General features: G+C 39.1%; 1 protein-coding gene across 1 annotated transcript in view; it reads right to left on the reverse strand.

Moving 5' to 3' along the window:
* The window catches only part of NUP133 (nucleoporin 133), a 56,459-nt gene extending 37,664 nt beyond the window's left edge, over nt 1-18,795 (reverse strand). Inside the window, exons 1-10 of the mRNA XM_008689527.2 lie at nt 18,509-18,795; nt 16,017-16,135; nt 13,522-13,625; nt 11,892-11,999; nt 10,178-10,312; nt 9,384-9,554; nt 7,407-7,562; nt 7,029-7,099; nt 2,022-2,169; nt 837-984 (exon numbers count right to left, since the gene is read on the reverse strand). Of these exons, the coding sequence (XP_008687749.1) occupies nt 837-984; nt 2,022-2,169; nt 7,029-7,099; nt 7,407-7,562; nt 9,384-9,554; nt 10,178-10,312; nt 11,892-11,999; nt 13,522-13,625; nt 16,017-16,135; nt 18,509-18,690 (1,342 nt within the window). The 5' untranslated portion in view covers nt 18,691-18,795. The remainder of the gene's footprint in view (nt 1-836; nt 985-2,021; nt 2,170-7,028; nt 7,100-7,406; nt 7,563-9,383; nt 9,555-10,177; nt 10,313-11,891; nt 12,000-13,521; nt 13,626-16,016; nt 16,136-18,508) is intronic.
* Between the last annotated feature and the right edge of the window lie 952 nt (nt 18,796-19,747).

A 19,747-nucleotide genomic window follows, 5' to 3' on the forward strand; every position in this document is an offset into this window, starting at 1 on the left:
GAACTTCTTTTTTCACTTTACAATATTCCTCCTACTTTGAACTCAGCTTTTTAATTCCAGATCAAATGTCAGGAACCTGTTGCTATTTGAAATAGCAGCTGTGCCCTTCAGCTTGGGGACAATAAAAACTAGCCTTGCAAGACAGCAGTGAGTATAATAAGCCAAAAAAGAAAATTATTCATTCTGCAAAACTCAGAACAACAGCTTTTTCAATCCAATGGAGTCCTCTTGTCCTCTTTTCTATCTTTATTAAGTATGTCAATGGAGAAGGGAAAAAACTCTCAGCTAATAACATTCTCCCTACGCAAAGTCAAGGCTCTCGTGTTGAAACTAGAAAATGCAGGTTCCATCCTGTTGCCTCACTTGGATTTTGCCCTCTGCCTGAAAAGTCCTGATTAGACTGCCTGCTTGGCCTTTTTTTCACTCCTGGCTTGCTCCCCCCACCCTGTGCCACCATTCCAGCCCCCTTGCATGAGTCCAGCACCTGGGATTCTTCTTCGCCAGGGGTCTGGACAAACTTAAAGAACATCAACTCAGAATAAGTTAGTCTAACTAGGAATAAGCAATTACGTCTCTTAGTGTCAGTTCTTTGCTTCCTGGCATCTTCTGGGGGAAAACATTACTATTTTTTGCCCATAAATACAACAGTTTGGGAATTTTACTACCCTTTTGGTTTTTCAGTAGGGCTGTGACTTCAGCTACTACTGCTGTGGCACGGAACATCTCAATAACACTTGGAGGGCTCATGCTTAAAATGCCACTTAGGGAAAAAGAATAAAAACTGCTAAGAATGACTAACGAGTCATTAATCATCCTTTCTGAAACTGATACTGTACCTTGTGTATTAAAGACAATTTTCTCCCGAGGAAGAGAAAACTTCCCAGTTCCTGTGGCGCACACGTAGACAGCACTTTCAGTATACAGATAGGCGGTCTGATTTGAAAAGTTCGGGACCATCAACCGACACATAATCAAGTCTTCAGACTGAAAATTCAAAGTCAGATTACATGTAATGATAATTAAAACAAAAATACTTGTTTGTATACTTTCTTAATTTATATTTTTATACACTATCTCATAAAAATGATAAAATAATTCAGACTGTCCTTGTCAAAACCTCAACACTACCCTTGGGATGATTTACAAACTATGACAGGGTAGGTTTATAAACATCAATTAGAGAAATCATTTGTCGAGTTGTAAATAATCAGCAAACTTTGAAAATTCCATGGTGGTAAGATTTTAATTAAGAGCCTATAACAAACGTGAGAAAAGAAATAAAAAGATTAATCTATTTTACTATTGATTTAAAATTGGCAAATACTTTATAAGTGATCCCTGGTGAACATTTTGGTTCTTACTTCACTGTGAAGATATCGAGCACAAGAAAATTGAATTAATTTGTTCATATATAAAATCAGAAGCAGAGATAGAAATATGATCTAATTAAATCAGCAAACGTTAAAAATACATACTGTTTGTTATTAAAGAAGTAATTTTATAAACAAAACATTAAAGGTGGTATTCCATAATGTTTTTATTCTGAAACTTTTTTTTTACACCTCTTTTGCATTGCCTGAAAAATCTTAACACTGAGCATGTTTTTCTTGCATAATCAGAACTAGGTTTGTCTGAAATAAAAGGACAAATTAAACGATTTCCTTACAGTATGTAGTTAGTCATATTAAGAATTAAGGATTTAACAAAAATAGATACTATACTATATAAGGCTAAATGAAATGAATTTACAGTTAATGAACATCATTATTCAATAATATTTACAATATTAAACAACTGCTTGCTGTCAGCTGCTTCCACTCTCATTTCTCTTTAGCTAAGATTGTGCAAAGGAATGAGTCTAAGATGGCAAACAAAATGCAATGCCTAAAAACCAGCTATTTAAAAATATTTCCAAGCCCTTCAGATGAATCTCTCAAAAGAACTTCACCCTACAATGGTTAGGACAAACAACTCAGTACGTTACTGTCAGTTGTAATTTAATTTACAGATAGAAGTCTTACCTGAAAAGGTGGATTATACTGAGTGACTTCTACGGTTACTGCATCAGACATTTGGTGGCCATTATCCTCTACTGTTATCAGAGAGTAATAAATGAGACATGGATTGTCTGCTGGGTGCCATGCAGCTGCCAAAATCAGGAGCCCATCACTAATCAGAGAAAAAGAAAGATCTGCAGCCTCTTGGAAGTCAGTTTGTCAGTTTCTCATAAACAGATACTAACCATATGACCTAGCAATCCCACTCCTAGATATTTACCCAAGAAAAATAAAAACTTATGTTCACACAAAAACTTGTGTGCAAATAGTTACAGTGGCTTTATTCATAATTAACCAAAACTGGAAGCCCAAATCTTTCAACTGCTGAACAGATAAATCCTGGTAATTTTTTTTTTTAAAGATTTTATTTGAGAGAAGAGAGTGCAAGTGGGGAAAGGGGCAGAGGGAGAGAGAGAATCCCAAGTAGACTCTGAGCTGAGCATGGAGCCCAATGTGGGGCTCAATCCCATGACCCTGAGATCATGACCTGAGCTGAAATCAAGAGTCAGGACATTTAACCGACTGAGCCATGCAGGCGTCCCCCAGACCCTGGTAATTCTACACAGTGTGCCACTACTCAGCTGTAAAAAGGAAGAAACTACTGAATGAACATCAAATGCATTATGCTAAGTGAAAGAAGCCAGTCTCAAAAGGCTTTATACTATATGATCCCATTTAGAAGGCATTCAGAAAAAGGCAAAGCTACAGGGACTGAAAACACATCAGTAGTTGCCAGGGGTTGAAAGTGAAGGAGGTTTTGATTACAAGGGACACGATGGAATTTTGGGGGTGATGGAACTATTCCATATCGTGAATTGTGTCTTACAATCAAATGAGTCTGCGTTTGTCAACTCATTAAATTATACACTAAAACAAGTGAATTTTACTGTATATAAACTACATCTCAATAAATCTGACTTAAAAAAAAAAAGATCAACAAATCATCAAATGCAGGACTGGAAAAGCATAGCCCTCAGGCCAAACTCACCCCAGTGAGTTTTTATAAATAAAGCCTTACTGGAATACAGCATGTCCACTCATTTCTGTACTGTCCATGGATGCTTTCATGCTATCATTGATAGAGCAGAATAGCTGCAGTGAAGACCACATGCCCCCAAAGCCTGAAATAGTCAGTTTGGGGCCCTTCAAAGAAAAGGCTGCCAAACCCTGGCCTAATCTGTTCTTTAAAGCTTACTTTGGTCCAGAGGAACATTTTGTTTTTAATTTCGACAATTACAGAAATTTCAATGTGAAAAACAAACCTTTTTCTATGTTAAAGCTTATATGTTCCTCTTAAGTCTATCAAAATTGTTGCCCTCAACAAAGAATTAAATGGTCTCTAATTTCAACCCCTCCAAAACATTCAGTAGCATTTATTACTAGCAACTTTCATTCAAGTGTCAGAAATATTAACGGGGGACAAGCGCCCTCTACTGACAACTAAAAACAAGAAACAAGAAAAAAAAAAAAAAAGAAACCCAGCTAGTGACTATATGACATCACTCCAAATCAAGCAATCCTAACATGGCTCTCATTTTTTTTTTTCCGCTGTGATATTCACCCAGCTCCTGAATGCTTATCGCATCTACTTCGACTCCTGAAAGGAATCCAAAAATACTGGCCCAAACCTGTAACATACTGGCAGTGACCTAAAGAGCTAATACAGGATACAGAAGAACGTTATGCTATAAAATGGAACTAATGGATTAAAGACCTAAATGTGAGATCTGAAACCATAAAACTCCTAAAAGAAAACACAGGCAGTAATCTCTTGGACATCAGCCTTAACAACATATTTACGGATATGTCTCCTTAGGCAAGCCAAACAAAAGCAAAATCAAACTCTTGGGCTACACCAAAATAAAAAGTTTTTGCACAGCAAAGGAAACTATCAACAAACCAAAAAGGCAACCAACTGAATGGAATTTCACAAATGATATATCGGATAAGGGGTTAATATCTAAAATACGTAAAGAACTTACTCAACAACACCAAAAAAAACCCCCAACAACCCAATTTAAAAATGGGCAGAAGCCCTGAATAGATGTTTTTCTAAAGAAGACATACAGATGGCTAACAGACACATGAAAAGATGCTCAACACCAGTAACTGTCAGGGAAATGCAAATCAAAACCACAGTGAGGTATCACCTCACACCTATCAGAATGGCTGAAATAAATAGGACAAGAATTAACAAGTGTTGGTGAGGATGTGGAGAAAAAAGGAGCCCTCACACTCAGTGGGTGGGAATGCAAACTGGTGAAGCCACTGTGGAAAACAGTATGGAGGTTTCTCGAAAAATTAGAAATTGAAATACCGTATGATCCAACAATTCCACTACTGGGTATTTATCCAAAGAAAACAAAAACACCACTTTGAAAATATATACGCACCCCTATGTTTATTGCAGCATTATATTTAACGGCTGAGACATGGAAGCAACGCCAGTGCTCATCAACGAATGAATGGATAAAGAAGATATGGTACATACACACACACACACACACACACACTGGAATATTACTCAGCCATAAAAAGGAATGAGATCTTGCCATTTGTGACAATATGGATGGAACTAGAGGGTATTATGCTAAGTGAAATAAGTCAGACACAGGAAGACAAATACCATCTGACTTCCCTTATATGTGGAATCTTAAAAACAAAACAAATGAACAAAGAGAAAAACAAAAGAAGACTCTTAGTTGCCAGAAGGGAGATGGCTGAGGGGATCAGGTACAAACTACCACTTATAAAAAAAACAGGTCACGGAGATGAAAAGTACAGCCAAAAACACAAACAAAAAAAGAAACCGAGTGAGGTCCCAGAGAATGTGGTCTTGAATGTACCAAGGAAGGAGGTAGAGTTGGTTATACCTATGATAAGGCTCTATACTGAAGCTACTCTAAAGACTGTATCATTAGGGTGATAAGGGGTGCGACTGAGTCATGGAGACATGTCTAACAAGTAGAATTCCTTAGAGAGTGATGCTAGACCAGTTTTATTTGACATCTTTATAAAAACACCTTCACATTTGAAAAAAACATGAACCAATTTTAGGTAGCAGAGATGATAGGTAGATAATCTAAATTTTGCAAACCAGTAAAAATTTAACCATAAATTTTTACGGGAGTATATATAAGATAATACACTTAAGACTTAAAAATTCTAATTTCACATCTAAAGTGAGGCTATCTGAGCTCTGTGTCAGTAATAATCTAGTAAAAGAACTTAAAAGCCTGGTCCCTGAAAATATATGCCTACGTTGCAAACCTGGCCAAAATGAGCAAAAGATCAAGGAGCATCAATGAGCATCAGGAAGACAAACACTATTCTTTTTTTTTTTTTTTAAGATTTTTATTTATTTATTTGACATAGAGACAGCCAGTGAGAGAGGGAACACAAGCAGGGGGAGTGGGAGAGGAAGAAGCAGGCTCCCAGTGGAAGAGCCTGATGTGGGGCTTGATCCCGGAATGCTGGGATCACTCCCTGAGCCGAAGGCAGACGCTTAACGACTGCACTACCCAGGCGCCCCCAAACACTATTCTTAAACAGAAGAAACGTATGCAGATACGGACACTCTGTACGGATCACTAGACGTCCAGAAGGAGAACAAGAGCTATGTCTCACAAGCCCCATGAGCATCTTGTTAGCATGACAACAATGGGGGAGAGGAGCCCGGGCTCTGAACCAGTCCAGCAATTCTTAGGCATGTTTCTGTTGTTTTCAGTCCACATATCCATTCTGAAAACTATGTGAAGAAACATCTGCGCCATATGCCCATGAGGGCAGTGTCCTAGCAGCAGTTCTAAATTTCTGAAAGTTTGGTAAAGATACAAGAAAACAGATAAACTATATTTAATTAAACCACTTATGGAAATTAAATATATACTCTTATTTTTACCTCTTTGATGGTTTATACAAGGTTTTCAGAAACTATAAAGGGGGACGCGTGGGTGGCTCAGTTGGTTAAGTGTCTGCCTTGGGCTCGGGTCATGATCCCGGGGTCCTGGGATCGAGTCCCATATCGGGCTTCCTGCCCAGTGGGGAGTCTGCTTCTCCCTCTGCCTGCTGCTCCCCCTGCTTATGCACTCTTTCTCTCTCTCTCTGGCAAATAAATAAATGAAAAAAAAAAAAAAAGAAAAAAGAAACTATAAAGGATCTTACTGACATTCTCAAGAGCCTAAGAAAAATTACACAGCAGAACTGCAATACCCTTCCAAAAAACAAGTAGATTCTTTCTACCAAATAAAATAAATTACTCTAAAACACATAAAAATTGCTCTTAACTGCCAGTGCATTGTGTTTTGAAGAATTACAAGTCATATATTTGTACTCACTATGAACTTTCTCATGGAAGCCGTGTCACAAATGGTTTTTAAGTTCCATATGACCTTTAGTATTAAAACTAAATAATAACACAGGATAAATTAACTTTATCAGACTAACCTAGAATCTTAAGCACCACTTTGAGCATTGTCTCTAAGAGGAAACTCACTGTGAATATAAACCCTGAATGAGTTCTCACTTGTACTGCCAAGACAAAACCTCACCCCACCTTCCTTTCTCCAATATCACCACAAACATAGGCTTACTAAAGCAAAAGCGCTGGAGAAGTATGCCTGGTATCTCCACTAAGAGAAGGACGACAGCATGGGGTACCCTCAGCAGCCAGGGAGGGCGTCTCTTAGTGTGAAGAAAGAGAAGCTCCAGTCATGATAGCAGGAAAGATGAGTCTTGAACTAGGGCAGACAACTAATATACAAATATGCAGCTGAAGGCTGAGAACTGCCTATATTTCTCAAATGAACCAGCATCTCTAGAAAAGGACACAAAACCATTTAGTAAGGTATAAAAGTATGATGAGAACAGCATTAGAAGACCAGATAGCAAGACTGCTCATCATTTTACAATAAACATTATTTTTCCAAACAACTACCTACCTATATTCTTGATGACAAACTAATTGCTTACCAGTTTTGCTTCAAATCCAAATACCGAATGTTGACCCCTTCTTTAATAGCTTCGTAGTTACTTTCAGATCCCTATATGAAAATATCAATAACATAAGCTCCATGAGTGTAAGGATCGTTTCTTTTCACCTTTGTATTCCCAGCACCTACTGAACAGTTCAAATAGTTATTGAATAAATAATATAGGCATTTTAAAAACTACTAAGTAAATCATTGAGCTCCAATATTTATTTCTAGGGGTTGAACACCCTATTTCTGCTTATCTAATGGCTAAAAGCTACACTGCACTGAAATGTGTTCTAATAAATAAAACAAAGCAACTAGCATTGTCATATAATCAAAAATATTAATTACAAAGATGAATATTATTTTTCCTTACCCAAATAGCATCAGTAATGTTTTCCTTCAGGGCTCTATTTATATCCCAACTATGTGCTTGTTTTTCTGAAGAATCATCTAATTCCCATTTACTGATGTTTGAACTTGTCAGGCTATAAAAGCTTGCACTCTCTTTATCCCAAAGGACACTTGAAAGCTGTATGGAGAGAAGAAAAAAGTTACGTTTATAGATTTTTAAGTTCTAATGTGAATGAACTACTTTTCTAAAATTCAAATGTTATATATTTTATAAGTATTCCATTAGTAATCCTAGCGGAATTCTTTATTTAGTATTCGAAGAAAGGAGTGATCCTAAAATGGACCTTGAAAGCAAGGTAAGATTTCCATAGGCAGAAATATAAAAGCAGGCAGCCCACAAAGAGCACAGTTGTGGGAAAGTTATAAGGTCTTTCAGAGAACAAGTAGTCCTGTTACATTGGAATGTAGACTATAACTAGAAAAGAAGTAGAAATAATGCTCAAATGAAAAATTAGGGACATACAGCAGAGTCCTGAATGTGAGTTTGTAAACCTAGTAAACCAGGTATTATCAATGGCTTTTGAACTCAAGAGCTGTGTTGTAGGAAAATGAATGTGTCAAGTTATATGTAGACAGATTATTTTGCCTTTTCAAATATATACTTGGTTATGAAGTACGACTACGTTTTTAGTTGGGCACACAATTGTTTTGAGTTAAAGCCCTAATTTTCTCCATTTCTCCTGTCACCATGAATCTGGCCACCAATGGGATAAAGGAGCCAACAGTGAGTAAACTGAACTGGCACCAAGAGCTTAGGGGAAATTTACCGAGAGTGCACATTAGGGCATAACAATGGAAGCAAAAGATAGGGATGAAAATGAGACAAGATAGAAGTCAAATCTATAGCATCTGGTAAGTAAATAATTTGCTATAGAAGGGGAGACACACACACACAATGAAGAGTTTATACTGGGGTCACTGAAAAAAGTGACAGGGTCATGAACAGAAATAAACAGGCCAAAAGAGAAACAAGTTTTTTTGTTTTTTTTTTTTTAAGATTTTATTTATTTATTCAACAGAGATAGAGACAGCCAGCGAGAGAGGGAACACAAGCAGGGGGAGTGGGAGAGGAAGAAGCAGGCTCATAGCGGAAGAGCCTGATGTGGGGCTCGATCCCAGATCGCCGGGATCACGCCCTGAGCCGAAGGCAGACGCTTAACCGCTGTGCCACCCAGGCGCCCCGAGAAACAAGTTTTATCCACACTTTTGGTGTAGCAAATGTGAGAGAAGAGGGAATATGAGCAATTTGTTTTCAGACATGTTAGGTTTTAGGTTCGAAGCCCATCAAGAAAGCAGATGATGAGAGCAAACTGCAATTAGAAGGAAACAACAAAGTGAGAAGGAAATGTGCTTTCAATTCAAAGAGGCCTGAGCACGTATCCGCCAAGGAGTAGTTATGCAACCTCAGGCAGTTTACATAATGTCACTGAGGCCATTTCCTCACCTGCAAACTGGGGAGAAAGCGCTCTACGTTATAGCTCATTGTAATAATTATTCGAGATAACAAATACAGAGCCCCCAGAAGACAGTAGATGCTCCAGGTTCAGTCCCATCCGCCACCCTTCACTATCCCAGAGCCTGAGGCAGAAGCCCAGCCGACATCTCTAGATTGGAGTCATCCACACGAATAGCTGGTCATGAGAGTGGAGAACACACTTCTGGTTAAGTCTAAACAGCAAAATTGGTACTTAAACACATTTGTAATTTTATATAACAGTTTTAATTCAAAGAATGTACTTATAAGAGAATCTGTATGATCTAAGAATATGAAAGCTACAGGGTTTGTGAGAGGGTTAGTATGAACTGATCACAATACAAAGGTTTTACTTCATATTCACTAGTGTTCATATGGATGCAATACCAACTTCATAGGAAATGTCCTACTTACTGCTTTCACAAAGAAACAAGCTTGTAAAACAAAATTATTTTATCAACTTACGATGAGATCACTACTTGGAGATAAAATTCCCAAAAGAGAAGAAACCTTCCGACCAATTCCTGAAAGCATGCCTTGTCCTTGAGGCAGAATATGTTGATGAATCTTTCCTGAACTATCAGGTATCAGCCGAACCAGCTGGCTTCCCGAAGAGGACAAAATAAAACTTCCTCCCTATGAATAAATATTGTGAAATAAGTTACGCATCTATAACTAAGATAAAGAATATTAACACAAAATGTTTTGATACAGAAACAAATCATCTATCATCTGTACCTTAAAACAAATCTAAAAGAAAAAGTGTCATTTTATTTAAATGATTTACTTATAAATACTATTACATGATACTAATACGTGATACTATGAATTCTACATAGAGAAAATTCAACTGTTTTTTTTTAATTGTGTGTTTTCTCAATTCTGATTTTTAAACTATGTGCACCATACTGCAGGTTCAACAAATAAAGTATCACATTTTATTCTTTGGTACATTTGCAGAGTGTATGTTAGCAAGCCATTCTTCATAATGTCTAAGGGATTCTAAGTCGCTGTCAGAAAATATCTGAAAGAAATGAATATCACAGGCTATGATCCAATACTGGTATTTCAGAGTCCTAGGAGAAGGGTTTTCCTTTGTCCAACTGTTCAATTCCTAGACCCTTACATTCTTCTCTTGCCTCTTTTTGATCCCTCTCTGGCGTATATGGTCTATACAAAATAATTTTTAGTCATTCACTTCTCACTCCCAAGCCAAATCACAGCTTTCCAATAAATACGAAAGAATACCCATCATATACCTGCACTGCTGTTAGGAAACTGTAAGTCTTATCACCTCCCAAATCTACAAAGGTCTCTGTGTAGATATCTTCACCGGCAAGGCTTGGCCAATAGCGGATGGATCCTTCTCTGGTGGCAACCATGACAGCAACAGCCTTGAAACAAGATCATAACACTCGGCAATTACAGTAAAAAGGACCCTGAAACTAGGAGTCTGGTGACACTGATAAAAAGAAAGCAGGGCAATTTACTATTTGAGTAACAGAAATTGGGGTGGGGGGGACAAACAAAACCCCTTCTTTTTGTATTTTAAAAATTATCAGACTATAAAATTGACTTTTTTCCCTTTTGTAGTGCAGTTCTACTAATTTTAACACTTGTATAGACCCATATAACTACCACCAATATAGGAACACAGCACAGTCCTATAAACATCCCAAATTCCCTAGTGCTAACTATCCCTTTAAAATCACACCTTTCTCCCATCTTAACCCTGGCAGCCAGTTTTCATCATTATAGTTTCATCTCTCTGAGAACATCAAGCAAATGAAATCATACAGAATATACCCTTCGAGCTCTCACTTATCTCACTTCAGCATGTCTCGGAGATGCATCTGGGTTGTTGCTGTATCAAGAGTTCATTCCTTTCTACTGTTGAGTAGTATTCCATTCTATGGATGAACTCTGTTTATTCATTCACTTGTTAAAGGACATCTGGGTTGTTTCTATCTTTGGCTATCACAAATGAAGCTGTTACGACATTCATATACTGTTTTTTGTGTAAACTTAAGTTTTAATTTCTAAGAGGTAAAGAGCCAGGATGGAATAGTTGGGTCACAATGGCAAGTGTGTTTTAACTTTATTAGAAAGTGAAAATCAAGTAGCTGTACCATTTTGCATTCCCATCAGGAATGTATGAGTTCCAGTTGCTCCACATCCTTGCCAGCACTTGCTGGTGTCAATATTTTGTATTTTAGCCATTGTAATAGATGTATTGTGATATCTCACTATTGTTTCAATTTGCATTTCCCCAATGGCTAATGATGCGAACATCTCTGTGACACCTTTATATCTTCTCTGGTAAAGTGTCTGTTCAAGTTCTGTGCCATTTTTAAATTGGGTTGTTTTCTTATTAAGCTTTGAGAATTTATTTTACATTCTAGCTGTAAGTTCTTTGTTGGATATAGGACATATGAATATTTTCTCCCAGTCTGTAGCTTGTCTCTTTTTCTCGTCACTGTCTTTGACAGAGCCAAGTTTTTAATTTTGATAAAGTCCAATTTATTTATTTTTCTATGAATCATGCTTTTGGTGATTTCCAAGAACTCTTTGTCATGATGATTTTCTCCTGTTTTCTTCCAAAAATTTATAATTTTGTTTTACATCTACATCTATGACCCCTTTTGGGTTAATCTTTGTATAAGGTAGGAGGTTTGGGGGGAAATTCTTTCTTCCTCTCTGTTTTTTTTTTTTTTTTTGCATAAAGATGACTAATGGTCCTAACACCATTTACTGAAACGACTATCCTTACTCCATTGAATTGCTGTTGCAGCTCTGTCACAGATCAAAGGGCCACCTCTGTATCTGCATTCTCTATGTGTCTATCTGCCAATACTAGTGCTTGATTCCTGTGGCTTTACAGTTATGTCTCCGAATCAGGTTGGATGAGTCCTCTAATATTAGAACTCCCTTATTTAAAAAAAGCGTATTTCAATAAGCATTTAGGTCACCTACCTGAATAGAATGTGCTTCACCTGCAGTATCAGAGTAAGAGAGAGCCACCAAGTCAGCACTCCAGTGGAAGTCACTAGGCGGCAGCTGAAGTTCTTTGCAAACAGATAACTAAAGAAAAAACACAAACAAAAAATCTTTCACATCAAATCCAAGTTTTTTGAATATGCACTTCACTTATTTTCCTTCCCTGCATATTTCAGATTCTGATTCACTGCTGGAAATACCATTCTACAAATATTCTTTCTGCTCACATCTTTTTGATCACACTTTCATCAGTAATTTCAAAACAAAAGATCTCAAGAGATACAGAAATCAGGAAAACTTAAGAGGCAGACCAGACCCTGAATATCAACTAGCTCAATACCCTTCTGGACTAAAAACAGTCTGTTGGTTAAGAGACATATGTATGGAATTTTCCCAGGCTAGCCTTGATTTGTTTATTTGACATCTAAAATCTGCGTGACCACAGAATAATTAATTATACCAAGTTGTCTAGAAAATATTTCTTTTTTTTTTTTTTTTGACAGAGAGAGAGACAGCCAGCGAGAGAGGGAACACAAGCAGGGGGAGCGGGAGAGGAAGAAGCAGGCTCCCAGCAGAGGAGCCCGATGCGGGGCTTGATCCCCGGACCCTGGGATCACGCCCTGAGCCGAAGGCAGACGCTTAACGACTGAGCCACCCAGGCGCCCCTAGAAAATACTTCTTAGCCTCAGCCAAATATCAGGCTCCTTCAGCTAACTCATCATGGCCCCCAGGATGTCTCCCTCACCTATGCTCTTAACTACAAATACTATTTTCCAGGCAGCAGCAGTATAGAAGCCACAGATGTCAAGAGTTTAGGTAAGCACGGGTCTGCAATTCCAACAGAACAAGGCCCAGTAACAACAGTAACCAGAGACTGGTGCAAGAGAGGATGCCTGATCTGGAACACACAGGAAAATAGGTTGCTGAGAGTAAGTTCCTAGAAACACAAATGATAACCCCACGTGAGAAACTTGACACCTGAAAGTTAAAACAGTAATTGCTAAAATTGGTATCATTTTCCCACTATTTTTAAAAAGATTTATTTATTTGAGGGGGCGGAGGGCAGAGGGAGAAAGAGAATCCTGAAGCAGACTCCCTGCTGAGCACAGAGCCTGATGCGGGGCTTGATCCTAGGACCCCGAGATCATGACTTGAGCCCAAATCAAGAGCTGGCTGCTTAACTGACTGAGTCACCAGATGCCCCTCAGTTTTTCCCTATTAAGCATCATTCAGCAGATTTAGTGAAACAGAGTCCTATCTTAGAAATAAATAAACTCAGCTTATGTGGATGGCATTTAGTTTTAAACTTCATTAGGTAGACTGACATAACATTTACAACATTCATTAAAAATTTTTAAGTCTCTAATGTTATTAAATGTAAATAACATGGATCTAGTTTAAAATTATTAAATGGGAGAAACTATTTTTCCCAACACAAAAATGTGTATGCATACTCCGTTTTTCACATCATAAAAATGCAAATCCATAATGTTTGAGTAGATTCAGAGTACTGTCCTCTAACAACTCTAAAGCTTTACAGTAAAAATTAAGAGCCAACTGCTAATCCTCTCCTCTACTTCCTTCTAGCTCTCGAAACAGCAATTACCTTAGTAATAGGTGACAGACCAATCTTCCAAATAATGAGTTTCTCTTTGCAGACCAGACAAGCCCATCCACCTTCATCTATGTGAACAGTCAGCTGATCATCAACTTAAAAAAAAAAGAAATAATTGAAGCACAAATAAGAAAAACTATTAAAAAAACAAAAAAAGAAGAAGGAAAAAAACCTTAAAATTCTCTATACCAAAATCTTCTTTATGGCTACATTCTTTATATATATGTATGGTATGTGTGTGTGTGTATACATAAAAAAGTAATTACCACATACAAAAAAGATTCATTCACATCAAAAAATGCTCTTGGATAACTCAGAGTTATTAATATCCAAAACAAGAAATTCATTTAACTTTGATAACCACTTTTAGAAATGTACGTGAAAGTAAGTAGTATATTTTGGACTTAGGTTTAATGTCTTTTAATATTGGTTATAAACAGGTATCTTACTTTCCTCAATATTTAGTAACATTTGTAATTTTATTTTGATACAGTAACACAAATAATAATCTCTCCCATTAAATATATTAAAAAATTCAAAGAAAATTGTGCCTTCAAAAGAATGTGATTTTCAAATACTTTCTTTAAAAGTATGATAAATCACTTCATGATATGCAGACATCAAGGGTTACATTCTATATGTTTTTAAGAGTTATTTATTTATTTTAGAAAGAGAGAGAGCACGCATGAGGGAGGGGCAAAAGGAGGAGAGGAACAGAATCTCAAGTAGACTCCCCACTAAGCACAGAACCCGACACAGGCCTCGATCCCATGACCTGAGCTAAAACCAAGAGTTGGCCACTTAACCAACTGAGCCACCCAGACACCCCATGGGTTACATTCCGTATTAAATGACAAAACTAAATTAGTATATTGCTGTCATAAGCATTGGTGGTAAACCTCGGTAAGTGTGTTAGCCCTAGAAATTTAATTAACTTGAGCTCTACTCTTTGCCTAACGCAGGGTAGAGGAGCAAGATAAAAGGCATCAATAATGTATAAGCTAAAATACTAAATTGTGCCTAGGCTAAGTGTGGGCTTTTTGCTGAATTACCATACCTGCTCAGTATTTTCTTTTCCTGAAAGCAATAAAGCAGTTCCAAATACTCTACTGGTAAGCCCTTGAGGTCTCTGACCTAACACACAGCACTTGGTAGGTTTCCATATAGGGTAAAGTTCTTCCAGTTTACACACTCCTCAGTTCAAACATCCTAATTTCTAAGGACTCTCTCCTCTGAGATTGTGTACTATTTGCTGTTAAAAGTCTGGTGGCATGAACCAGGAGTATGTTAAAAGGTTTAAATACAATTTAAGCTGAAATTTTTAGAAGAAAAATATATATTACACATATTTTAAACAAAAACAGTGCAGGGCACCTGGGTGGCTTAGTCACCTTCAGCATCTGCCTTCGGTTCAGGTTATCCCAGACTCCTGGGTTCGAGTCCCATATCTGGCTCCTTGCTCAGCGGGAAGCCTGTGTCTCCCTCTGCCCCTCCCCCTGCTCATGCATGTGCTCTCTCTCTCTTGCAAAAATAAATAAAAAATCCTATTAAAAAAATAAAGACAGTGCATGATAGAGGTTAGTGGAAGTTTAGTTATCTGAAAACCACTGTACCTGAGTTCTCAAGGACTCATAGGGAAGATATGAAAGTTCAAGCTTATGAAAAATATTGCTTTCTAGAATGGAGTACTTTAACCTTTTTTGACTGTCATTCACAGTATGAAAAACATTTTATATCATGATGCATTCACATAGAATTTAAATAAAACAAACAAGTTATCTAACATTATTATATGAAATGCACTCTGGTATCCTGCATTCTATTTTTTTAAGTGCTGGCCATAAGCCACTAAACTGATTTTGGTTACTACTTGCAATTTGAAAAACACTGTTCCAGAAAATCACAAAAATCTAGAATTGAATCATAAATAAAAATGACTTGGGAACATCACTGAGGATGCTCTGAACTTTACTCTTTCAGTCACCCAACCCCTCATCCTTACTGTTGCCTTTCCGATGCTTCTGTGACTTCATTTTCCAAACTTCCACTCTAATTCTCTGACAACAGAATCTTCTAAAGGTACACCACATTGATAACATAAATGTGTATATATAACCTCCAGGATACTACAGGATCCAGAAATGGAGGTAGTAAGACTTGATCTTACTGCATTATCACACCCACTAACGTGAGGCAGTGTTTTTTTTTAAGCTAAACTTCATACACAAGATAACTTTTGAAATCAGACTGAGCTCTGCATATGCAGTGTTTACAACCATAAAAGAAGTAATGTGTGCTTTTTAAAAATAAACTCATTCTGCTTCTCAAATTCATTGTATTTTTCAATTATAGTGAAAACCAAATATGTTACCTATTTCTACCCCACATAAGTGAAGGTATATCAGAGAAAGCACAAATTTCAATCTGAGCCAGAGCCAGGCTGCCTTTTGAATTGCCAGTAGAGGCAAATGGAAAATGACACCTACCTTCAGCCAATGTCAAGGCTTCCATTATTTTAACAGGAAGAGAAGATCCAAATGTTTTCACATCATAGTTCATAGACTCAGTTACACAGTGGTGTGGCAATACTCGTGTAGGTGTTCCTCTGAAGAAAAGAGACCACATTCCTTGAACCGTAACTTAAAATTTTCCGTTATCTCGGGGCGCCTGGGTGGCTCAGTCGGTTAAGCATCTGCCTTCGGCTCAGTCAGGATCCCAGGGTCCTGAGATCGAGTCCCACATCAGGATCTCTACTCAGCGGGGAGCTCGCTCCTCCCTCTCCCTGTCACACCCCTGCTTGTGCTCTGTCAAATAAATAAAATCTTTAAAAAATTTTTTTCCATTATCCTAATTTTTCAGTACATACTTACACATGAAGAGAAGATCTTAGATAAACAAGAAGAAAGATGAGGTGTAACAGTAAAACAAAACAAAACAACTCTGGCCCATGTGTACTGTGTAATATATTTTTTCTGACAGGATCTAGAAAAGTGGCTTCTGACTCTTATATTCTAGGAATCAGACGCATGCTCTATTCACTTAAACTCTTTATAACTGCTTCCTTCACCAAAACACGAAGGTTGGACTAAATCAGTGTTTTCCAAACTGTGGGTCATTTTGAGGGTCTCAATCAACATTTTTGAAAAACAAAATAGAATATAATCTAGAGTTTATTCTACACTATGATCAAAAAAGCTTTACAAACATTGGGTTAGACTATCTTTAAGCTCTCATCAGCCCTGGAACTTTTCTTTTTTTTAAATCAAAGCATAGCTGACACAATGTTACATTAGTTTCAGATGCACAAAACAGTGATTGGAAACTCTATGCTAAGATCACACTTACAGCTACTGTCACCATGCAACCCTATTATAATATCATTGATTATATTCCCTATGCTGTACTTTTCATCCCCATAACTTACACATTTTGGAATTGGAAGCCTGTACCTCCCACTCCCTTTCACCCATTTTGCCCTCATCAGCTGTAGAATTTTATGAAATCTACCAGATTTGTTTTAAGATTTTAATTATTTATTCATGAGAGATAGAGGAGAGAGGCAGACCGGGGGGGGGGGGGCAGAAGAAGAAGCAGGGAGCTCTCTGCTCTGCAGGGAGCCTGATGTGGACTCCATCCCAGGACCCCATCCCAGGACCCCTGGATTATGACCAGAGCCGAAGGCAGACGCTTAACTGACTGAGCCACCTAGGCGCCCCCAGATTTGTACAACCAAGAAATCAGTCATGAGTTATCTGCTGTTACCTGTTCTTCAACCGCAGGTACAGCAGTTGAAATTGTACCTCCTCACCTTGTTAACATTAAGAAAATAATGTAGTTACCAGTATAAAATTTATTCCCTCTCTCATCATGAGGATTAAGTGAGCTTTGCTTCTTTTTTTTTTTTAAAGATTTTATTTATTTATTTATTTATTTGACAGAGAGACAGCCAGAGAGAGAGATAACACAAGCAGGCAGAGCGGGAGAGGAAGAAGCAGGCTCACAGTGGAGGAGCCTGATGCAGGACTCGATCCCATAACGCTGGGATCACGCCCTGAGCCGAGGGCAGACGCTTAACCGCTGTGCCACCCAGGCGCCCCAAGTGAGCTTTGCTTTTTGACATACCATTATAACAAATATTTTTCTTTAAATAATCACTAGAAAGTAAGAAAAGATTTTAAAAAACACACATTAAGTAAAGTATAGCTTTTATTCCCTGGCTTTTCTCAAAAGAAGAAAACACTGACAAGATCACCACTTTGAAGAGCACTTTCAAAATGAAAGTTTTCTTGCAAAACAAAGTTCTTTTTTGGTAGACGAATTCAGAGGAAACTACCCAGAAACGTGTTACCTTCTAAAGTTCTAGATTAATTATGAAAGGGTGGGTGCGGAGCATGATTTAACAGGTGATGTGGACTGATGTGCCGCGCTTTTATTTGCTAACAAAACTATTCTTATCTCACTGCTCTGGAAAGCCTTTTGCCTATTGATTTAGCTACAAAGTTAACTTGTGTGGCCAAAGCTCCCTTAATTATCAATCAGCAGATATTAATGGCAATAACTGTGTTAGGCATTATACGATTTTCCTGGGTTGGAGATGCTCTTTCCCACCATCGTCGGAGGATTTCATATTGATTCATTTGGTCTTACGTGAAGCTGGCTATCGCCTCTTCACAGATGAAAAGACTCATGACTGACACCGAGACACAGGGGTAGTAAGGAGGCAGGTAACCACTCACTGAAATCCAATTTGTTCACTTCTACACAAAGCTAATTCCATGAAAAGTGCAAAGTGAAGGCTCCATAAATTAAAGCGAGGCTTAAATAACTACCCGCAATATGGCCAAGATCTATTTCCCCAACTTTGGCATTCCTCCCCGCCGCCCCCAGTTTCGGAGGCTTCTGGAGACACTATCCCATCAGGCCCGCCAAGGCACGTAAGCCTATCGGTCACCAGACCGAATCGGGGACAATCACTTACCGCGAGCTCAGCGAGCTACGCCGGCCGACCGGCGAAAAGAGCACCGGGGAGCTGACTGCCGACCCCAGGGTCAGACCTTTCCTGCTAGTCGCCCGGGGCGTGGAGCCCGGCCCGACTCCGCCCAGAGGGCCCCTTCGGGTCCCTGGCCCCGGTGTCCGCGGAGAAGAGACGGCCGGGAACATGACGGAACGGAGAGGCGACACAGGGCAAGCGGATTCCGCCCGTGGGGATGAAACTTTACTCGCGCGCGGAGCTTGAACACCTAGAGGCGGGAGAGCGCGCGGTGATGACGCAAAAGCACAGCGCCGAGCTGCTGGCTTTGTCGGGGAGGCGGGGGAGGGCGCGCGATCATACGTGAAAGCGCAGCGCCGAGGCGCGGGGTGTGATCCGAACTGTGTGTGTAGGGGGGGCGGGGGAGGGCGCGCGGTAATGACGTCAGAGGGCTGCCTCCAGCCGCGGGAGGTGATTGTAGAGGTGACCAGCGGACGGTTCTTGGGGGCTGGTGGGTGTCCGGAGCCTCAGGGAAGTGAAACTGGAGAGCCAGGTGCCCTTCTCGACTGTCTGGCGCTCTAGCAGCCTGAACGCAAAGCCTCTCTTTGAGTGCTTGTCTTTCCTGAGCCTCTTGGGAACTGGAAAGTGTCGGTTCCGTGGTCTACGCTGAGAAGGGAGAAAATGGGAAACGCTGCCAGTGGTTTCACACTCTCTTACATTTGTTCTTCTCTAAGTTTGTCATTCCCCACTCCACACTGTCTCATCCACGCTAGTGGACGCTGGTAACGCTACAAGTTCACATCTTTATCCCGGATCTTGTTCAAAAACTGCAGGCTCCAAACAGCTCCCTAGTGAACACTTTCGACCTGCATGTCCTGCAGACTCCTGACGTTCCACGTGTTAAAAACTGAATTCTTCTTTTCCTCCAGGACCCCTGTCCTACCACCTCGGCCCCACTTAGTAAAACTGGCCAATTACCCAAGTCAAAAAGAAGAGCTCTATCCCGGAGTCATTCTTCACCCTTAACCGCCACTGCAACATCCTGGTACACTGTAGCTCCTTAATACAGTCCGTGGATGTCAGCCTCCTGCAGTGGGTAGTGGAGACCGCGGCGAATGGAACAGTATCAGGACCTCTGCCTTGGGGGCAGCACAAGTACTTCTTTATCACTACCCAGGGTTCTACATTTATCTAGTGGCTACCATTTCCTTACCAAAAAAAAAAAAATCATTTCCTTGTTTATCCTTT

Source organism: Ursus maritimus, unplaced genomic scaffold (genome assembly GCF_017311325.1).
Source record: "Ursus maritimus isolate PB19 unplaced genomic scaffold, ASM1731132v1 scaffold_7, whole genome shotgun sequence".
Lineage (NCBI taxonomy): Eukaryota > Metazoa > Chordata > Mammalia > Carnivora > Ursidae > Ursus > Ursus maritimus.